Here is a 20,555-nt window from a genome sequence, read left to right as displayed (position 1 = left end):
ACCAAGTGTTCCTAAAACATTTTATTTTATTCTAATGCATATCAGCAGCACACTTACGCAAAGCAAAATGAAAATAAACTATGGATAAAAGTAGCACACACATAAAAAAAAAGGGCACTATTTTATTAAGAACATACCATCACGCAAATTTCATTATATTACATTACGAAAAGGATAGATAGTGGCTGCTATTAATAGGTCAGCTTTTGCTAGTAGCTCGTGATGCTTACAAACACATTTCTATAGGACAGGAGAAGAATGGCTGTTAAACAATGTTGTTATAGCAGGGTCTCAGCATTATCACTGCTTCTGAAAAAACACGCTAATGCACTGAAATTTAAAAGAACAACAAACTTAGATAATGCAGGAGTTCACTTTGTTTGGATTTAAGGTTTGGATTGAGTTCATACATATTTTATGTCACAAATTGAACGTAAAATGCATAATTCCTCAAACAGAGAGAAAATCCTCAATAATATTTGTGGGTTAATAATTAGACTTGCCTCTTAAACTTACAGTCAGTCTTTACAGCCAGAAAAATGGCTTCTTGTAATTTTATTTACTCCTATAAATAGAATAAACTTTTACATATAAAATCTTCCCTTCCTGTATGAAAATGCCCCGATTTTCTAGAGGATATTATTCGCTATTCTAGAAAATAATAATAGAAAATTTTGCTTTTAGCCTTTTTTTTTTTACTGTATTATGGCCTCTTCTTTGCTGTAAAGAAAATACATAAAAGCTGAGAATTCTTAAAGATTCTCCACATAAAACAATGTACCTTTAATCCCTCTGTACTATGGGCAGAAATAATCAACAAAAAATCCCATTTCGAACAAGCAATTATAACTCAAAGGAATTTCAGACAACTTATATCTGCTGCCTCTAAGAGACAATCTCTCAATGATTCACTTCTGTAAATCTTTCTTCAGAGTGGGCTACTTTATAGGGCAAATACAAACAGAAATGCAATTGTTCCACTCTATTCCCTCCTACATTTTTCAAAATGCAGCTGGGATACATTCATAAGTTTTCTTTGATATTATAAATATGCCTATTTTGTACTCAGCCAAAGGCTGTGCCATTTCAGCTGGTTTGGATTTCTTTAGGCTGAATATATGGCAAAAGAAAATGATTGGTAAACTCTTAGCCAGACTTCTCTGCTGTATTAGTCTTGGAGCTTTATCTAGAAGCAGAAAAAATGGTAAAGTATCTGTTGCTCTTATCCAGTTACTTAATATACCATGACCATGCTCTCTTCATCATACAGTAAAGCCAAAACAGAACTGGAAAGGCAGGACAATGACTTTGTTTCTGCAACATGTGCTAGGGCAGGAGAGTGTGGCCAGACCAGACTAATAGTCACCTCGGGATTATTTCAGACACTGCTTTATCAATCAAGTATGACTTTTAAAAGGTTATTTGAAAACAAAGCAAACAGAACAAGAATTAAAGTGAAAATTCAGTACATCTGTAAGGGCCACTCACAGGGCAGCAGTGTTTCTGTGGTTCTTGGAATGGCAGTTATGATTTGCAGAGCCTTTTAAAAAGGCTGCTCTTAACCACCAATACACAGGGCAGAGGGGAAAAAAAAATGATGAACCTCCAGAAACTGACTGTTTTCATGGATAACCCCTCATTGGTGAGCAACATTGAGAAAGTCTGGAGTTACAGAATTGCCATAACTGTAACTATAGACGGGGGAAGAAAAAAATATTTGTTACAGGGTCTTAAGTAGAGTCAAGCTGGAACTGAAAGCACCTCTGCTAGAAGTGAAGTCAAGCCTTTGACTTAATGCTCTCAACATTCATCTACTCATTGTCCAGAGACAAAGTGTGCTGGGAGAATTTACACAATGAAGAAAGGCTCCAACATCCTTCGTTAACAAGGCCACCAAGTGATGTTCATAGCAGAACTGTAGACCCCATGAAATGATTTGGGCAGGCCACAGATGTCCTGATCAAAGTTTTCCATTCATTACTGGTGGCTCTATGCCCAAAACTACTCAACAAGCATTGCTGAATACTGAACACAGCTTACTTTGTTTGTCTGTGTATTCACTGCATTCTAACTCCTTGTTTGCTTGAAGAAATCACAAGAATGCATGACACAAAGCAAGACAGAGCTCTTTTATTTTTATGACTGTCCTGGATGCCAGAATCTGGCAGCCTAGAACTATGGCTTTGGTGTAGTACCTTTTTGTGGCTTTTGAAGACTCGTTCAAGTAAGGCCTGCATTCCTTAGTTCCAAATCTAGAGATTCTGACTGTACTTTTTTTCTAACTATAGCCCTGCAGACAAAATATAGCTGTCTTTGTTGCTATCGAGTTTAGCCAGAATTAGGGGATCAACATCCGTGAGCTGCTTTGATGATAACAGCCGGTAGTCATTTTCTTGAAACTTGGCAGCAGATATATCACCAACCTTTCCAATATCTCTCAACTCCACCCTACAAAAATAACACTCTCAGGAGGGAATACTAATGCAACAAGAACTTTATGTAGCCTCCTCTTTGCCTCTGCTAACTATAGTATGCAATTATCACAAGGGCTGTCACTGAACCCATCCATGGTCGGGTGGTTGACTCACTCCACCTGCTCTGTGCCAAAAAGCTTTTACTGTTCCTTACAGCAGTTCTGCTTGATGTAGATGAGCTCATATACACATTGTGCAGCACAGGAAGAAGACGTGAAAACACTGGAATCAGAAAAAAACAGCTTAGGACCCTAGGGAACTCTCTAAACTACATATTTAACCAAAATCTTCCCACATAAAAACCCAACCTGAAACCAGTCAAGTCTATTGCCTGCAGCTGAAAAATGACAGTAAGCTGAAATAGTTAAAACAGTCAGCTGGAAACCTGCTAGCAAAAAAAAAATTCCTTAAAAACCTCCTCAGACTTAGCATTGGTGAGTTTTTTTGCATTCTCCTAGCAAAATGACTACTTTCCTATTACAAACCTCATCTTATTTATAGCTAGAGAGACATAAAACCTATGGGTCCACTTAGGGTGGGGCTGCAAAGGGGCTGCCAAGGGAAGGATAGCCTGTAGAAAGCGTCCTCTGACCCCACCATCACATCCAAGCTAAGGTTAGTGTTATGAAGGAGATACAGTCTTGGGCTCCAGTTGGAAGAGTGCCTGAGGTGGGCTGCCAAAGAAGCAGGTAGTCAGGAAAACAAATTCTGCCTTGACAACTGTTATGTCTTGGAAATGGTTCCTAGGCTGAGCACAGCCCATAGCTACAGTTAGATTCTGGATCACCATGTATTGCTTGACATTACATATTTTTTCTTTGTCAAGATTTCTTTCATCTAAACTGTTTGACTTGTATGTTTTGTGATTCACTTGTCTATTCCTTATTTGGGTTCCCACGGCCCTGGGATTACAAACATGGCTACACATACCCATGTCCTTATGTTCCAGACCCCACCATAAATTTTGCATCACTGGCTCTGTCACTGTCACCCCTTCCATCAAGACACTTGGGTAAAAAAGAAATAGAGTGCCACAGATCTAATGGGTCTCTAACCTCAAGCTCATTTGCTGCTTCTTATAGAAAACATGGAAGTGCTTTGGGAATATCTTACTACCACTAAACCACTTTGTCACAAAGTAAGATGAAAGGCTAATTCACAGAGGGAGCTTCAAACCCACACAGACCACAAAGACTTAAACTCTGGGTTCTTCTGCTTAAAGTTCTGAAGAGGATTAAACTCAGATTTTCATCCAAGACCCATTTATCAACTTTAAGAAAGCTGGACAAATTATTTTCAGGCTGAATACAGGGCCTTTGTTTCAACAATAGTTCCAGATCTTCTGTTTTGCTTATAAAATTGTCCCTTCCTTGTTTGTATGCATCTTTCTGTAAATAAGCAATGGAAAATGATTAGCCAGTGTGAGCACTCTTCCTAATCTTCATTAAGTTTCTGAAGCTTAACTCATTTCTACAATACAAAAATGAAGACTTGAATTCAAAATGCTCAGATGTTTGCTAGATTAAGAATGAATCTTAACTTGGAAAGGGATGAAATGAATTTTTATTTAGAGAGTTCAAAATGCTTGTGTTTTTGAATGTTACTCAAGTAACCACTAAACATATAAAGAATCTTGTATTTCCCAATTTGAAACAACTGCACAGTATACAACTCTTTGCAGATGCCAATATAAACGTGTCAGCCAGATGTTGGGTTTTTTGCTGTAACCTAATTAAATTAAAAAATTTTATAAGGGCCACCCATGGAAAATATTTAGGAAATAAATAATTATGTGTACTGTAGCTAAGAAAATTATTCCCTGGATTTTAAAATATAACAGGAGAAAATACAGGGTGAATTTGATACGCACAGAAGAGAGTAACATTCCAGTCTCTTCCTAGTAGATGAATTATATGAACTAGAATATCAGCAAGACATTAAAATGCAGACTGCAGGATATGCAGGATTGCAAGATACCTCTGAAATTGAAATTGCCATTCTTTAATTTTTTCTAACTTTAGCCACAGAGACGACATTGATGGGAGACTTAAAACACACTAATTACCTGAGCTTTTACCAGTGAGCTGATGCAGTTTTGGGGGATATCTTACTTTTTTGGGGAATATCATTCTTTTCCATGAAACTGGATATCAGCTTAAAAAGAACAGTACCTGTAATAAAAATATGATTAACAAAAGTTTCCACTTTTGTTGCCAGGCCAACATTTCTACTTTTGTAATATGAGTACTGAAGGCTGAATGATACACAAGAATGTAGGGCAGAAATTCCCCCCACACCCGAGTCCAGTCCCTTGTTATTGTGGCAACCACATCCTGTAACTACTACTATAAACTAAAATGTTGTATATGGGTATTGACCGAGAACAGTTAGCTTTCTAGTCTCACATGTCTGCTTGGTGAGACAGAGCACTAAAGAAATATGCACAATGAAAAAAACAGCCAACTCTTTCAAGAGTTAGAATGATGTAAATTCAATGGATCTACTTGCTTCATATACTGGGGGGGTGGCTGTCAACTTCTCCATCTGCATCTTGATTGCAAGAATAAATTAACGAACGCATTCTGAACAAATGAGTAATAGCGTACTAAACTGGTGGATCGTCTAATATTTGGACGATTTATTTCAAAAACGCATTTGAAGAACAAACTGTATTATTAATGCAAGACACACAGAAACAGTAACTGAAAGTTGCTTAAGGTGATTTGACAACTTACTCTTTCAGAATCCCATATTCCAAGCCCTGTTATAAACTATATGGTACAGAAAATAAGGATATGAAACTTAAAGTTGCAGTATTAAACGGAGAAGTTATAAACTAGCATAAATCATTATGATGCTATAAAATAAGCAAACTGCAATGGTTAGGAAGGAGAACTACAATAAAGGCTTTTCCACAGCCATCAAAAGAAGGTACAAGCTTTGTCAAGGTGATGCAAAAGCTTTTTATAAAAAGGTTCTGTTGCTCACATTTTCCATCTCTTCCTGTGGGCAGCAAATAACAGAGCCTGAGCCTGAGTTATCATAAAGAGTCATCAAAAACTTGAAAGCGAAGCACCACCATGCTGTGAAGCCAAGATTGTCACAGTCCATTCAAATTACAGGACAACATAGTCTAAATTATTTTATGAGCTCATTACGAAAGAAAACAAACACACACATCAAACAAGGGCTCAGTTCCCTTTGTACAGAATAGTCTAACGTGAATTCACTAACCCATTGTTTAATTCACAAGGTTTCTAACTCACAAGCTGTCTAATTCATGACTTGTAACTCATACAACTATAAGCAAAAGACTTACGTAGTCAATGATGCTCATCCTCCTTTTCTGTCACCGTGCAGGCCTCCCCCGTATCACACCAGAAAGCACCAAAGCCTCAGCAGTCTGGCTGCTGTTGGATAAGTTTCAAAAGCCCTTTGGATAAGCTGATGTCACTTATACTTTCCAGCTTGGAAGTTTGGTCTATAACATTTCCATAAGTTAGTGGATTCTGAAGGAACTGCCAGACAATCAATAACAAGGATTATGTCTACAGGAGACAGCAAGCTGCAGGTGATAATGTCTGTGTAATGACCTGTAGACCTTCCTGTGGGCTGCCTGCGTGTTGCTCTCACTTTGACTTAAGGGCACTGCTCCCAGCTCATATCAGGGCTTTGCACGAACTATGTGTCAGCTGAAATCTGAGCAGGAGCTGAGAGAACAGTCACACGTGATAGAAAGTAAAGCTTAAATATGTTTCATAAAACGTAAGGAGACATAATCAGGTATCAGTTTGGAGACAACCTTTACAGGACATAAATTCTTTCTTGATATTTTAAAGATATTGGTTAATATGAAAGTTGCTAAATATAGTATGGCAAGAGCTTCAGTCACAGCATATGTATTTTACCCATGAAAACACAAATTACCTGGAAGCAGGTCATAAACAAACAGATGATTCTTCACATCGTGTCTAGCTGAGCTGTGGAAATGTGCAATTGTGTGATTACCAACAATTTACAAGGTATTGTAAGGCTACACAATGTGCCCAAGGACCCCAATGGAAAAGCTGTGCAACCTCATGGAAGAGATAAAATATCACTGAAGGCAACTAAATACCTGGAAGTTAAATCTCTGAGGCTCTGACTGATAGCTTAGAAGGTGAGAGAAAACCTCAAGAGCTTAATGACATATGCTTGCCCTGGTCATACCCTGCTGCAAACATCTGCTTTCAGCCACTGACGGATGAATGGAGAAGGATATTGAACCTCGTTCTGAAACAGGGTTCCAAAACTTATCCAACCAAACCATGCGGAATATAAATTTTCCTCCTATAAGGAAATTATTTCCTCTCAAGCTATTTTTCTTCTTTCCCTGTCTTCAAGGGAAGTAAGGGAGCAGAAGTGACCAAGGAGAGAAACATGAGGGTCTTTGGAAAGAAAAAGACAAAAAGCTGAACAAGCTTCTGGAGAGCTTTGACTTCATTTCTGCTTGTAGGAAAACAGCTAAGGTAGAAACAGCAAACTAGATTTAAAAGTGTAACGAAAAATAAGCTATAACAGAAAGCAGGAATATCTGTTCATTTTTATATGTGTTTTCACTTTTCTTAAGCATCTTTTCCATGCTTTATCCTTCTGTTAAAAAAATGCACAAATTCATCAAGTCTGTCTCTTCATTAATCTGTTTGCTAATAATTAGCACAAATCTCATAAGAGAAAACTGAGAAAAGGTGTGCAAAATATTAGTGAAATTTATAGCAGTTGGTCCTGGAGCCAGAAAATAGGCAGTTAGATCCCTGCTTTCTGGAGATGATGACAGCTAAAGCTCCGCAGCCTGAGAACTTGGCTAAGGACACTGAGAAGGAGTACCAGAACTCTGGCCAGACTCCAGATGTTTGAGACATTAAGAGAGCTGGTGGGTCGATCTTACATCAGTTTGATGAGTAATGAAGAGATGTTGCTTGGCCTGATTTCTTCATGGCCCAGAGCCCATTTCAGAATGAAAACAGTCTCTACTACAGTTATAAAGAAACAAAATATGAGAAGAAAGAGTACTTACCACAGAGGCAAACAATAAAAGTAAAGTTTTGTTCATCATAGAATTGAATAATTCAAGCAGAAAAGGCCTTTTGGAGGTCACCTGGTCATTCCTCACCACCACCACCAAAGCAGGGCCAACTTCAAGTTAGATCCAACTTTGGAATTACATTACATAGGGTCTTCTCCAACCAAGGAGTAAACACCTCCAAGGATAGGGTTGCCTTAGCCTTGCAGTTCCCGTATTTGACTAACCTCATTGTGATTTTGTTTTTTCCTCCTTTTCTTCTATTGAACTGGAACTCCATGTGCTCCTGGTAAGCTTCTCATCTTTGTGCACCTCTGAGAAGAGTCTGGCTTCATCTTCTCTATGCCCTCACATCAGGTAGGTGAAGATAGCAATTTCCCTTTTATCTCCTCTTCTCCAGCAAAACCTAAACCATTTTTGTAGCCTCCCCCCCCCCGCCCATTTTCTCTCTTCCTTCTGTTCATCTTCATGGCACTCCACTGTACTCACTCTGATTTGTCAATACTTTTCTTGTACAGGGAAGCCCAAAATGTGATCCCATGCTCCGGTGCTGAACAGGAGGGAGTAAACACTTCCCCTAACGAGCTGGCTACATTCTTTATTTTATGGACCAACATGTGGTTGGTCTTCTTCACCAGGAGAGCACATAGCAAGTTTCTCTCTATTTATTTTCCAGCAGGATGCCTAGATTTTCCTTACAAAAATGTTTTTTGTCCAGGCATAACACAGTGTGTACTGCTGCATGGGGCTATTCCACACCAAGTGCAGGACTCTGCCTTTGTTGAACTTCATTAAGTCTTTGTTCACCCATTTCTTCAGCCTTCAAGACCCCTCTGCCTGACAGCCCTGCACTCCAGTTGAACACTGTACTCCATCAACAGTGAATAAGGATTAGGGATTTTGCTGTATTGTGTGAGGTTTTGTTTGGTTCATTTTTTCTTATGCTGGGATATTTCTCTCTTTTCTGGATGGAGATGCATGTTAATGATTTTTGCCTTTATGTCAACTGTTGTATTTTTTATTTCTATTCTTTAAAGATATGTAACAGCTTCCAATAGAATTTGTCTTCTGGACAAATACAAAACCAAAAATCAGCTTATTTAACAAGATGGATGCATTCTGGATATTCCTGCTGCCATGATTCATTGCAGCTTTTTAAGAAAAGTAATTTCTTCCAAGGAGGGAGGCAGTGTTTTACCTTCTGCATTAAAAACATATTCTGGACAAAGAATATTCAGCCAACAGATTTATAACATTATGAACATCTCACATAAAAGAGTTGAGAAGGACAGAGTGGGAAATGACTGAAATAAGATTCCAAACATATTTTAGGAGTAAGAAATACCAAATTACTCAAGGAACGAGCTCACAATTAACAACATTTTAATAAACAAGGTAAGAAATAGGTGACTAAGACCCTGAGTCCATAAACCAGACTCTGCTATAGGAATATTTTGCAGGATGTAGTGCTATGTGTTATGCCCAAGGACCCCAAGCCCCAGTTTCTGCTGGATCACAGTGGGGATCATCATCAGGGTAGAACACAGGCACTGAACTTTTATAATAAAACTGAAGCCGCGAAAGCAGTTTTTCTACCACATGAGGATATTTTTCAGACAAATCATTTTTCTCTTCAGGATCATGAACAATATCAAACAGCCAAAGTCTCTTTGTTGGTGGATCAGATGATTCAATCTTTGATTCATTGAATAAAGACGGTGGAGGGAACCAATGACCGCACCCTGCAGAAACATGAACAGACCAAAAGTTAATTCTCAGATAGGGAGCAGCAATGTGGAGAAACAGAGTTTTGCAAATTCACTGGGTCCCTCAACAAGCCACTAGCAAGTGACGGTTGCTGCATTCCTTAACTCTAGCCCAGTACCACAGTCTCTCCTGTCCAGGACTACCTACACAGGAATCTGACTTATGTGAAAAAGCTGCACCACTGGGATTCAAACTTCCATGTCACTAAATTTCAAATCAAGAAATTTCAGGGGCATTCTTCTTGGGTTTGATGATTTTTATGGGTCCCTTCCAGCTTGAGATATTCTATGATAGTTTCTCCACCGCTGTGGAATACAAAAAAAAATTGCAAAATGAAAGAATATGTTGTCTGGATTTTAGAAGTGCATTCTACAGTTTTGCAGGTGATCAAAAACCTGAGAAGTTCGCAGAGTAACTAAAAGAAACGAAAATGCATACAACATAATTCAACTGTGTTTGGGGCAGGTGGGAGACATGACATAGTATAAAAAAAAAAAGGAGTTACTTTGTTACCTGGATATCCAGTTAGCAACTTCCATTTTCCATGTCGGATTGCTGCATGCATGGATATATTGAAAAGTGTATAATTCCACTGAAAAGAATTGCTCTGTGGTAAAGACGTCCTGTTGTCAATGCCAAGACCTTAATGAAACATTAAACTAGGTGAGGTACATTCCATATGCATGAAGTGATTTTTAGAATTCTGTTGGAAAACAGCAGTATCATCCATTTGTTTCTGTGTACTGGATAAAAGACTTAGCTAAGATCTGTGCCATGACTCACTGGATGTATTCAGCTCAGAACTTGAACTGCACCCCGAAAAGTTACCAGTGAAATTGTCACATCTGAGTCTGGGTGACTGGACTAATTTTATATACAAGTGTTATATGCATATCTCATATACCTGTATTAAGAATGCTCATGATTGGAATTACTAAATTTGCTCATACAAGTCACAGTATCTTTTGCCGGTAAGGAATATAGCATTGAAAGATCTCTTAAATCAATGTTGCTGCTGTTAATTCTCTTATATCACTCCAGGGAGCAAGTCTCAGGTCCTGACTTGTATCCATACACAGAGATCTGTCTCTCTGGACTGAGCTGGCTACATTCACGCAGACGTCCAGTGAGATACTTCTATGATATGACACAGAGTGAAGCATGTCTTCATGCTGGTTTTGGCAGACTTGCATATGATGTGGCCCCATATCCAGATACTACAGAAAACTCAAGTGTCAACTATGTGCAAATTCCCTCTCAAAAGGGAACCTGGAGCTCCTTATAGGAGGGGGTATCAATTTTCTAGCATCTTCCAAGAGATTACTTTCAATCAGTTTAGGGAATTTGGAAGACTTAGCTGATAGATTTTTGTCACTGAGAAAGAGAATCCATGAGGTGTACAATGATCATGTAAGATCCAATATTAGAAGCAGAACTAGTAGTTTCTGAAAAGATTAAAACCTGTACATCACAGTAAGACATATATACATCTGATAGAAAAAAGCAACAGAAAGTTTGAAAAGTAAATGCTGGGACACAATTTCTCTCTCTCTTTTTTTTTTTTTTTAATGAAGGTCCTGCCAGATTTCTATTTTATTACTGGGCTTCACAATTTGAATCAGTTTTTCTTTAATAAAGCACTTTTTGTGCATACCTAAGTTCCCTCTTTACATCAGATTTGTGTAATGTTACCAAATAAATAAGGCTATAAAAGGGGACTACTTGTTTAGAGTGTGCATAAACGGTGTGGGGAGGACTCAGCTCATCTTAGACCATGAAGTGCTGGAGCTGATGTTAAAAAACCCAAGCACCTATAAAACACCAAGGAAAACTTCTAAGTACTCCCAGAAGAATCTCTTCTGGAAGATAAATTCCCAAACAGCCATGTGACATCTGTAGCAGATAGGAAAGTTAAAGATTAATACTGCTTACTTTTCAACATCATTATGTTATGTATTATTCTGTCATATTGTTTGCTACTGGGAATACTCATCTTTGCCATTTACTTTCTTCAAGAGCACAATGAAAGACATTCAGAAGATCAAAAAACACAATGATGTTTTTTAAACATTACTTCTCAAAATTATTATACTAATGTTTTTTTCTAAAGGAAAAATTATATAAGCCTGCATTTCTGATTTTAAGGTTTAAGATGGAGAATATGCCTCTGATTGCTGAGGTATGGTATATGAAACCATAGTTTTACACCCTTCTGTGAGATCCCACCTGGAGTATTGTGTCCCATCCTGGAATCGTCAACATAAGAAGGATGTGAAACTGTTGGAACAGGACCAGAGGAGGGCTGCAAAGATGATCAGAGGTCTGGAGCACCTCCCATGCAAGGACAGGTTGACACAATTGGGGTTGTTCAGCCTGAAGGAGAGAGGGCTCCAGGGATACCTTATAGCTACCTTCCAGTACCTGGAGAGGTCCTACAAGAAAGCTGGGGAGGAACTTTTTGCAAGGGCATGTAGTGATAGGATGAGGGGAATGGCTAAAAATTGAAAGGGGGAAGATTTAGAGCCGACATTAGGAAGAAATTCTTCACAATGAGGGTGGTGAAGCACTGACACAGGTTGCCCAGGGAAGCTGTGGATGCCCCATCCCTGGAGGTGTTCAAGGCCAGGCTGGATAGAGCTTTGAGCAGCCTGATCTAGTGGGAGGTGTCCCTGCCCATGGCAGAGAGGCTGGAACTGGGTGATCGTTAAGGTCCCTTCCATCCCAATTCTATGGTTTTATGATTCTATGGTTATACAAGACAAGTTATTTAAACGCTTCAAATATACAATATGAAAGCTGTTTATTCAATATACTTGGAAAAATATTCTTAGAATGCCCTGCATGACACTTAAAGTAAGATTAAAGATTACAATTTTTTAAAAAAAAATCTTATTTAGTCTAGGTAACAAAACCAAACTCCTAAACTGAGAAATGCTTTTACCAGGGCTTGTAATTGAAGTTGTTTGATAGATTATTATCTTTCAGCAGATTTTCTTGAAGAGAAAAAGATAAATTCCCTTGTGTTGAGCTATTATAAACAGAGCTGTGTCAGTAACGTTCACTCACCCGTTGCAAGCACTTGTCTTCTGCCCAAGAAACACACTGTCTACTCTTCAGAGAAGTACACTACTTCCCAGGCAGTACAGGTCAACTTCTATCAGAGGTATCAGCCATTGAAAAGAGAGTGATGCTTGTCTGAATGCCCTTTACATAGGATACTTATAGGACTACCAGTTTACTACATTATATAAGCACCAGATATAGAACTGAGATAAATAAAAAGATTGCTTGATATGAGTTGTCTTTTTCCCATCATAGGACTTTCACCTTAAGCCCAGATATTCCTCCCCTTGTGACCCATGTATCCTTGAGAATCAATCATCTATTCCTTGGCTGATACAATCCTAGTTACCTATCAGGAACTTATCTAAAATAAACAAACAAAAAAAATTATCTAACCATGGTGAAAAAGACAGAAGTTTCTGAAAATCTCATTTTTTCTGTATAACTCAAAATCTTTTCAATTCCTTTACTACCGCTGTACACTAAAATAACTTTGTAATCCTTTGATGCCTGCGATGTTACATGGAAATTAAAAGGAAACACTGATCCAGTTTTAGTACATTTTACAGTTTAAGATGTCTTATCAGAAGCTCTCTATCCCTCTTACTGTACAGGGCCTATAAATCTAACTTGCTTATTTTTCTAAGTCTTATTATGCTCTAGATAGGTTTCACTGATATTCTATGAAATATCTAATATTCAATCCAAAGCAAATGCTAAAACAAACAAACCAAAAAATGTAGTTGTCCTGTTGCAAAGCAAAAAAAAAAAAAGCAAAGACAACAATAAAGAGCCACTGTAACACAGTACTTGGTAGGCAGGCTGGAAAATTCAGATCTGTCAGCATCTTTATAAATATTTCCTATGATTTGTTTCAGTCTTTATAGCAAGGCAAATATTTCAAGTACCACGTAACTATAATTTGTGAAAGAAGATTTAAGGATAGTCAACACCCATATTGTGTAAATTTGCAAGGTTAAAAAAAGAAAATGCATACTATGAATTTTTTTTTTTAATTAAAGGCTCCACTAATTTAGCTCAGTCTAAACTATAAATCTATGGAAACATTTCATTAAATGTAACAAATTACTTAAGAGTATATTCATCTGATTTTTAAGAATAAGAAGGAAGAAGATAAACTGCAAATTTTCAGCTAAGATTTTAAAAGGGAATATATAGGGGGAATACATATTCTATACCAATACATATATGATATTCGCACAAATTTAATAAGTATAGATCAATTACGCTTCTTATTCATTTAGCTCTCCTCCTCCTTTCTTTCAGTGAGACCAACTCAAGCAATCAGTAGAAACCTAAAATGTGGACATATAAATAGACAGTACATCTAAAAATAAAATATTTTGCCTTCAGTCTGTGATTAAGATGATGAAAATGACCAATGTTGAGAAGAAGATTTCTTGGCTGGTAAGAGATCAAAGAGAACACAGTTCTGTAACATGCCATTTAGCAAGGAGCTGACCACAAAATTAAAGAGTCCAAAACAATATTGCTTGAAGTATGTTATATTTCTGTACACTGTGGTCTACAATACCACTGTGCAGGGAGGCAATGTTGGGTACTGGAGAACAATTTTGAAGGAGGACAGAAGAATGTTAATTTGTTATTTATTTGGGAGACAGAGCCCTGCCCAAAGAATTAATCTAAACAGACAGAGTGTCAGATTGACAATGCCTCTACTTTTTTCCAATATCCTACAGTAACAAAAACGTTTTCTTATAAGCAACTACATATATATTCAGTGACCTTTATGAACAAAAACAAATGAAGCTTCTACCTTTGTTTCTCCATCTGTAAAACAAGGATGATAGAAGTTATCCACCTTTTGCCGTATCTTTCGCAAAGGAAAAAGTGAAAAATATCAGCATTCCCTATAGTCAAACTTCCGTTTATAATAATATAATGTACCAGCAGATTCAGCCAAAAGACAGTGAAAATAAAATTACCAAAAGCTCTGAGCTTAAGTGCAACCTGGTTGAAGGAAAAGACTGAAAAGCATGCATTAAGAAAAACCACAAAGCCCAGATTCAATTAAGATCTTACATGGCTCACGGTCTTTCCAGTGCAACTGAGGAACATGTCTGAAACAAATAATAAACAGGTGCTACTGCCTTGCAGGTGTAAAGTACATTTAAGAGCTTGCAGCCAAAGAAGGAGCATCATTGACACTGCCTGTACCACAAGTATGTGTGATATTGCATTACCTGGATGCCTGAATTCCTGGCACAACTGGTGAATGAGCCAACTAGAGAAGGTGCCCCCCTGGGCCTGCTGTTTGTAAACAGAGAAGGCCTTGTCGGAAATGTGACAGTTGGGGGATACCTGGGGCACAGTGATCATGAGATGACAGGATATTTAGTTCTAGGAGAAGTAAGGAGGGGCGTCAGAAGAACAGTCACCTTGGACTTCCAGAGTGCAGACTTTGGACTGTTCAGAAGGCTGGCTGATAAAGTTCCATGAGGGACAGTCCTAAAGGGCAAAGGAACCCAAGAGGGATGGATGCTCTTTAAGAATGAAATCCTGGTGGTGCAAGAGCAAGCCAACCCCGTGTGCTGGAAAATGAGCCAGTGGGGAAGAAAACCGGCTTACCTGAGCAGAGAGCTCTGGGTGGATCTCAGAAAATAAAAGAGGAAAGTATATGGGCTTTGGAAGAAGGGGCAGGCATCTCAGGAGGACTACGGAGATGAAGTGAGATCATGCATAGAGAAAATCAGAAGGGCTAAACCCCGATTAGGACTTAGATTGGCCAGTTCTGTGAAAGATAAGAAAAAAATTATCTTTCTACAAATATATCAATAACAAAACTATGTACAAGGAGAATCTCCATCCTTTACTGGATGGAGGAGGAACAACAGTGACAAAGGATGAGGATAAGGTTGACGTACTTAATGCCTATTTTGGCCCAGTCTTTAATCATAAGTTAAGATGTTCTCTAGGTACTTAGCCAGAAGCTGGAAGACAGGAAGGAAGAGCAAAACAAAGCTCCCATGATCCATGATCTAATGGTTATAGACCTGCTCAGTCAGACATACACAAGTCTATGGGGCCAGATGGGTGTTGAGGGAGCTGGCAGAGGTGCTTGCCAAACCCCTTTCCACTGTCTTTCAGCAGTCCTGGCTGACTGGGGAAATTCCATTTGACTGTAGGTTGGCAAAGGTTACACTCATTTACAAGAACGGCTGAAGGGAGGATCCAGGGAACTACAGGCCTGTCAGTCTGACCTCAGTGCTGGGGAAGGTCATGGAACAGGTCATCTTGAGTGCTATCACGCAGCACATGCAAGACAAGAGGGTGATCAGGCCCAGTCAGCATGGGTTTATGAATGGCTGGTCCTGCCAAACTAACCTCATTGCCTTCTATGACAAGGTGACCCACTTAATGGATAGGGATAGTGTACCTGAACTTCATTAAAGACTTTGACACTGTTTCTCACAGTATTCTGCTTGAGAAACTGGATGTCGATGGCCTGGACAGAAGCATCCTCTGCTGGGTGAAAAGCTGGCTGGATGTCTGGGCCCAAAGAGACGTGGTAGATGGAGTCAAATCAGGTAGAGTTGCCAACAACTGGTGTTGCTCAAGGCTCAATGCTGGGCCCAATTCTGTTCAATATCTTTATCAATGACCTAGATGAAGGCATTGAACATACCCTTATTAAGTTCATGGATGACACTAAGCTGGGAAGAAGTATTGATCTGCTTGACGTTATGGAGGCTCTACAGAGGGATCTGAACAGGCAGGATAGATAGGCTGAGATCAGTAGGGTGAGGTTTAACAAAACCAAGTGCTGGGTCATGCACTTGGGGCACAACAACCCCACGCAGTGCTATGGGCATGGGAAAGAGTGGCTGGAGAGCTGCCTGGCAGGGAAGGACCTGAGGGTGTTGGTTGACAGTCGACTGAACATGAGCCAGCAGCATGCCCAGGTGGCCAAGAAGGCCAATGGCATCTTGGCCTGTATCAGAAACAGTGTGGCCAGCAGGAACAGAGAAATGATTGTGCCCCTGTACTAAGCACTGGTGAGGTCACACCTTGAATACTGTGTTCAGTTTTGGTCCCCTCACTACAAGAAAGACATTGAGGTGCTGAAGCGTGTCCCAAGAAGAGCAATCAAGCTGGTGAAGGGTCTGGAGAACAAGTCTTATGAGGAGCAGCTAAGGGAACTGGGATGGTTTAGACTACTGAAGAGGAGGCTGAGGGGAGACCTTATCAATGTCTACAAAGACCTGGAAGGAGATTGTAGAGAGGTGGGTGTTGGTCTCTTTGTCTAAGTGTTAGGGTGAGTGGGAATGGTCCCAAACTGCACCAGGGGAGGTTCAGATTGGACATCAGGAAAAACTTCTTCACTGAAAGCATTGTTGGGCACTGAAACAGGATGCCCAGTGAGATGGCTGAATCACCACCCCTGGAGATTTTTAAAAGACAGGTAGATGAAGTGCTCAGGGATATCATTTAGTAGTGGACAGGTATGGTTGGATTTGATGATCTCAAATCATCTTTTCCGATCCAGTGATTCTGTGATTCTTTGACACCGTTTAATACCTTGTAATCACAATGCATAATGCACAAAAGAATTCTGTAGGTATTCTCTTAGTAAGTAAAAATTATCTCTGTAGTTCTCAAGACTTCTACATTGGTATAAATTTTGTCTGGCTATGCAACACCCTCTATCACTTACTGGTTACTCCACTCTGAGATTTAAATAATACATAACAGGATACATATAGAACAAAAGTTTACTTCTTGGAACACGGACAGCTAGTCCAAGAAACTAATCAATCATGGGACAAGAAGAAAGATCCTCATGTGGACAGAAAAGCGTCTAATAAAATGAGAAACAAAGAAGTTTTGATTTCACACTGAAGAAGTTAACATTGGATTCCTAAAGGAATTTGTGCTGGGACTCATACCGTTGAACAAATTCCGAGGGACCTGGAAAAGCGACTGAACAGTGAGATTACAATGTCTGTGGATGATGATAGCTAAAACTGATTGTAGAGAACGACGGAGGGCCCTTATGAGAATGTGTGAGTGAGCATTAGGCAATGATGTTTAACTTAGATACAGGTAGTGATAACCTGGGAAATAACATTCATAAATTCACATATAAAACGATGGCCTGTGTGTCACCCATTATTGTCCTAGAGTGAAATTTCGAGATCATGACAGATTGAGCTGATGCTTTTTCACAATTATATCAGCACCAGTCAAAATAAAAACTGAGTGAAAGAAATTATTAGAAAGGGACATACGAACAAAGCAAAAAGCTCTATTCAACTGTAAAACTGTAGTTCTGACCTCATCTCAGAAATAACATAGTATGACTGAAAAGGTTCAGAAACGAATAACAAAGTAAGGTTATGTTCAACCCCTCACGAATTAAAATCCTCTGCTAGATGTACATTTTGCTTAATTAAATTCATGTGTCCAGGGAATTTTAGGGACCAGGCTACTGCCATTCCCTGCAGGACCAAAGGAAGGTCCTTCCCATCATATGTGATGCTGAGCAAAAGCAATCAAACAGTCAAAATCTTATTGTTCTCATTGACAGTGGACATATCAATGTATCACACAGGCCAAATAGTTTGAGTGCTTACTACTCAGACCTCATGAAGTATATTGAGTGAAACTGCATCATCTTCGTAAATGTTAGTACACTGAATGTGACTATAATTTTTACCTGACCTGACTAGACATTATCTACAATGCAGAATGGTACTACACCATGTACCCACAGTAAAAAAAACTCAAGCATGCAGAGAGATACTGGATGAGACAAAATCATTTACCAGGAAATTCATCGTCTGCTTTTGACAGTAACAGCTGCGTTCCAACTGTACTGTAGTACATTCTCTGAACAAATACAACTTTGGCTACATCCTCAAATTCAGTTACGTGAATTTTTTTTAGTCATAAGAGATGTTTCTTGGAAAGCCTCCGTGTTATTCCATTGCTTTGTAAAATCTTCTCTTAATAGCATCTCAGTTTGTTGCTACCAGAACAGCTAGACTATCTCTCTGACATACTGCCACCCTGCTGTCCTTACCCCCACGTGAGAAAAAAGATTTCATTTTCTCAGTAGGCACCACATAAACCACAATTGTCACTAAGACAGCATTGTAATAAAGCCCTGCTTGTTTGGAAAGACTCTTGAGAGGATCCTTGGGAGTGCTCATGTTTTCAGATATATCTCTGCTAACAGATGTTGGAAAGACATATACAGAGGCATAAGTGCAACAAGAAACCCCATCACAGGATTCTGTCAGTTATGCCCTCAGAGCAAGGAACGTAGCCATAATTAGGATGCATCACATAGCCAGAAGACAAGAAACTACTGAACTGCACAAGTGCTTGCAGTAGGACGGCTTTAGGGAATGAAGTGGCAGTTATGTGTATGTCCAAAAAAAGACACAGCATTTAAAATAATTCAATCTTGTGCATACAGATTGTCAGCTCACTAGAGACCATGACTCCAGCAAGACAGGCTTTCAAAGTATAGTGCCACCTGGCAATGGCAAGGCTGAAAGCGAAAAAGTAGCTGTTCAATTATTTTTATTTTTAATTTCTGCTGAGATTGTCTAAGTCTAAAACATTATGTCTAATGTTTTAAAAACATTGAGTCTCAAACATTATGACTAATTAAAAAAAAAGTTTCTTTACTCAGTAAAAATGTCCTGGTAAAACAGAGAGGAGCGAACAACTCTATGTCATAGAGTAGAATTCTGCTTAACAGCTGAATCAAAGGCTAGGAAAAAAAACACCCAGGCTACTTCCACTAGAACTTAAAAGCAACAATAATTGGTACTATTTTCATAGTAAGGCGATGTATATGCCTCCCAGCCTCTTGTGATCTGATTAGTAGTCTATAAAAACCACAGAAGACATCCTCTGACAGAAGTCTGGGACTGGTAAACCAAAAATCACTTATACATAAAATCTAAACAGAAAGAGAGTATTTTCTAGTATGTTCATTATCGTCTTAAAAATCAATGCACATTTTAATCTTCCAAGAAATTTCTATTGTATTCACCAGCTTCTATATATTGCCAGAAGAATGGTAAAGTTGTCGTTCTTCTACTGCTCTCATGAAAACAAAGTGCATCGCTGCTTCTGTTCTAATGTAAAATATTTCCCTCTGTTATAAGGATTTGAAACATTTACTTACATGATGCTCATTAAATAGAAAAGAAAGAAAACCCAAGCAGTTAAAAAAAAATCACAGGTGATTACATTTCCACCAATAGATTTCTTCAAATCTCCTTAGATTGTTTTATATAGAAGAAGCAGTAAGAAAAAAATCACAGGCTTTCTTAAATATTATGGAATGCCACTTAAAAATTAGTCTCACAAAAGCAGTCTTCAGCCTCCTAGAAATCTCACCACATGCACACACACAGAATCTGCATGACTGGCAGGTTCATTGTCCGTTACCAATACTCAGCTGTGGAATACCTGGAGTTCTGTTAGGGCTTGAAAAAATCAACACTGAAACTAATGGGACCAGTGAGCTCTGGTTCAGACTGGTTAAGCATTAGTAGTAACAAACAAGGAATTCACACTCTACCAACATCTCTTAATCAAACAAACGAAGCTAAAATCCCCTTTATCCATACAGTTCAGTAGCCACAGTCTTCCAGTCTTCCTACACAGTCAGTAGGTTTGTCTTCCACAAAACCTTCCTATGAAAGGCTTCTCCATTTGGATTCACAACAATCATTTCTGGCAACAACACATATGTTTTAACCACACACATCCCAAATTTTCCCCAAATTAAATTGATTCTGAAATAAAAAGAAAAGCACCAATACACAATTTACCAATTCTCAGAAGAAAAAGTTTAAGAAAATAAAATAAATCTGTAACAGCACATAACCTCATGAATGAGGCAAAAATTGAGGCATACGGATGAGCAGAGAAAACCAGATTCCAGATCCATTTTCCCTGCTGCAAAATCCATGTCACTAAGCTCAGAAGGTCTAGAAAATGTTTCCTTAAACAGATTGCTTCATCTTCCTTGAAGCACTGAAACAGCAGAATAAAAGCACATTCCACGTAACAAACACCTGAACATTCTACTCCTTAGAGGAGCATGCAGCCGGAAAGGGAAACACAAAGTCAAGAAATGAACCGTAAATTCACTGCAGTAAAAATCAGGAAGCCACACTACAATT

At 38.8% G+C, this 20,555-nt stretch overlaps 1 protein-coding gene across 2 annotated transcripts in view; it reads right to left on the bottom strand.

The window, feature by feature from the left end:
• Nucleotides 1-4,753: 4,753 nt before the first annotated feature.
• The window catches only part of ARSB (arylsulfatase B), a 63,785-nt gene continuing 47,983 nt past the window's right edge, over nucleotides 4,754-20,555 (bottom strand). The window contains exons 7-8 of one of the 2 annotated variants that reach the window (XM_009566303.2): nucleotides 9,817-9,945; nucleotides 4,754-9,278 (exon numbers count right to left, since the gene is read on the bottom strand). In XM_009566303.2, the coding sequence (XP_009564598.2) occupies nucleotides 9,013-9,278; nucleotides 9,817-9,945 (395 nt within the window). In that variant the 3' untranslated portion in view covers nucleotides 4,754-9,012. Of the gene's footprint in view, nucleotides 9,279-9,816; nucleotides 9,946-20,555 lie in introns of those variants that run through there. The other variant, XR_008447738.1, reaches the window with a different exon arrangement.

Source organism: Cuculus canorus, chromosome Z, assembly GCF_017976375.1.
Source record: "Cuculus canorus isolate bCucCan1 chromosome Z, bCucCan1.pri, whole genome shotgun sequence".
NCBI classification, from domain to species: domain Eukaryota; kingdom Metazoa; phylum Chordata; class Aves; order Cuculiformes; family Cuculidae; genus Cuculus; species Cuculus canorus.
This window is presented reverse-complemented; position numbering and strand designations above follow the sequence as displayed.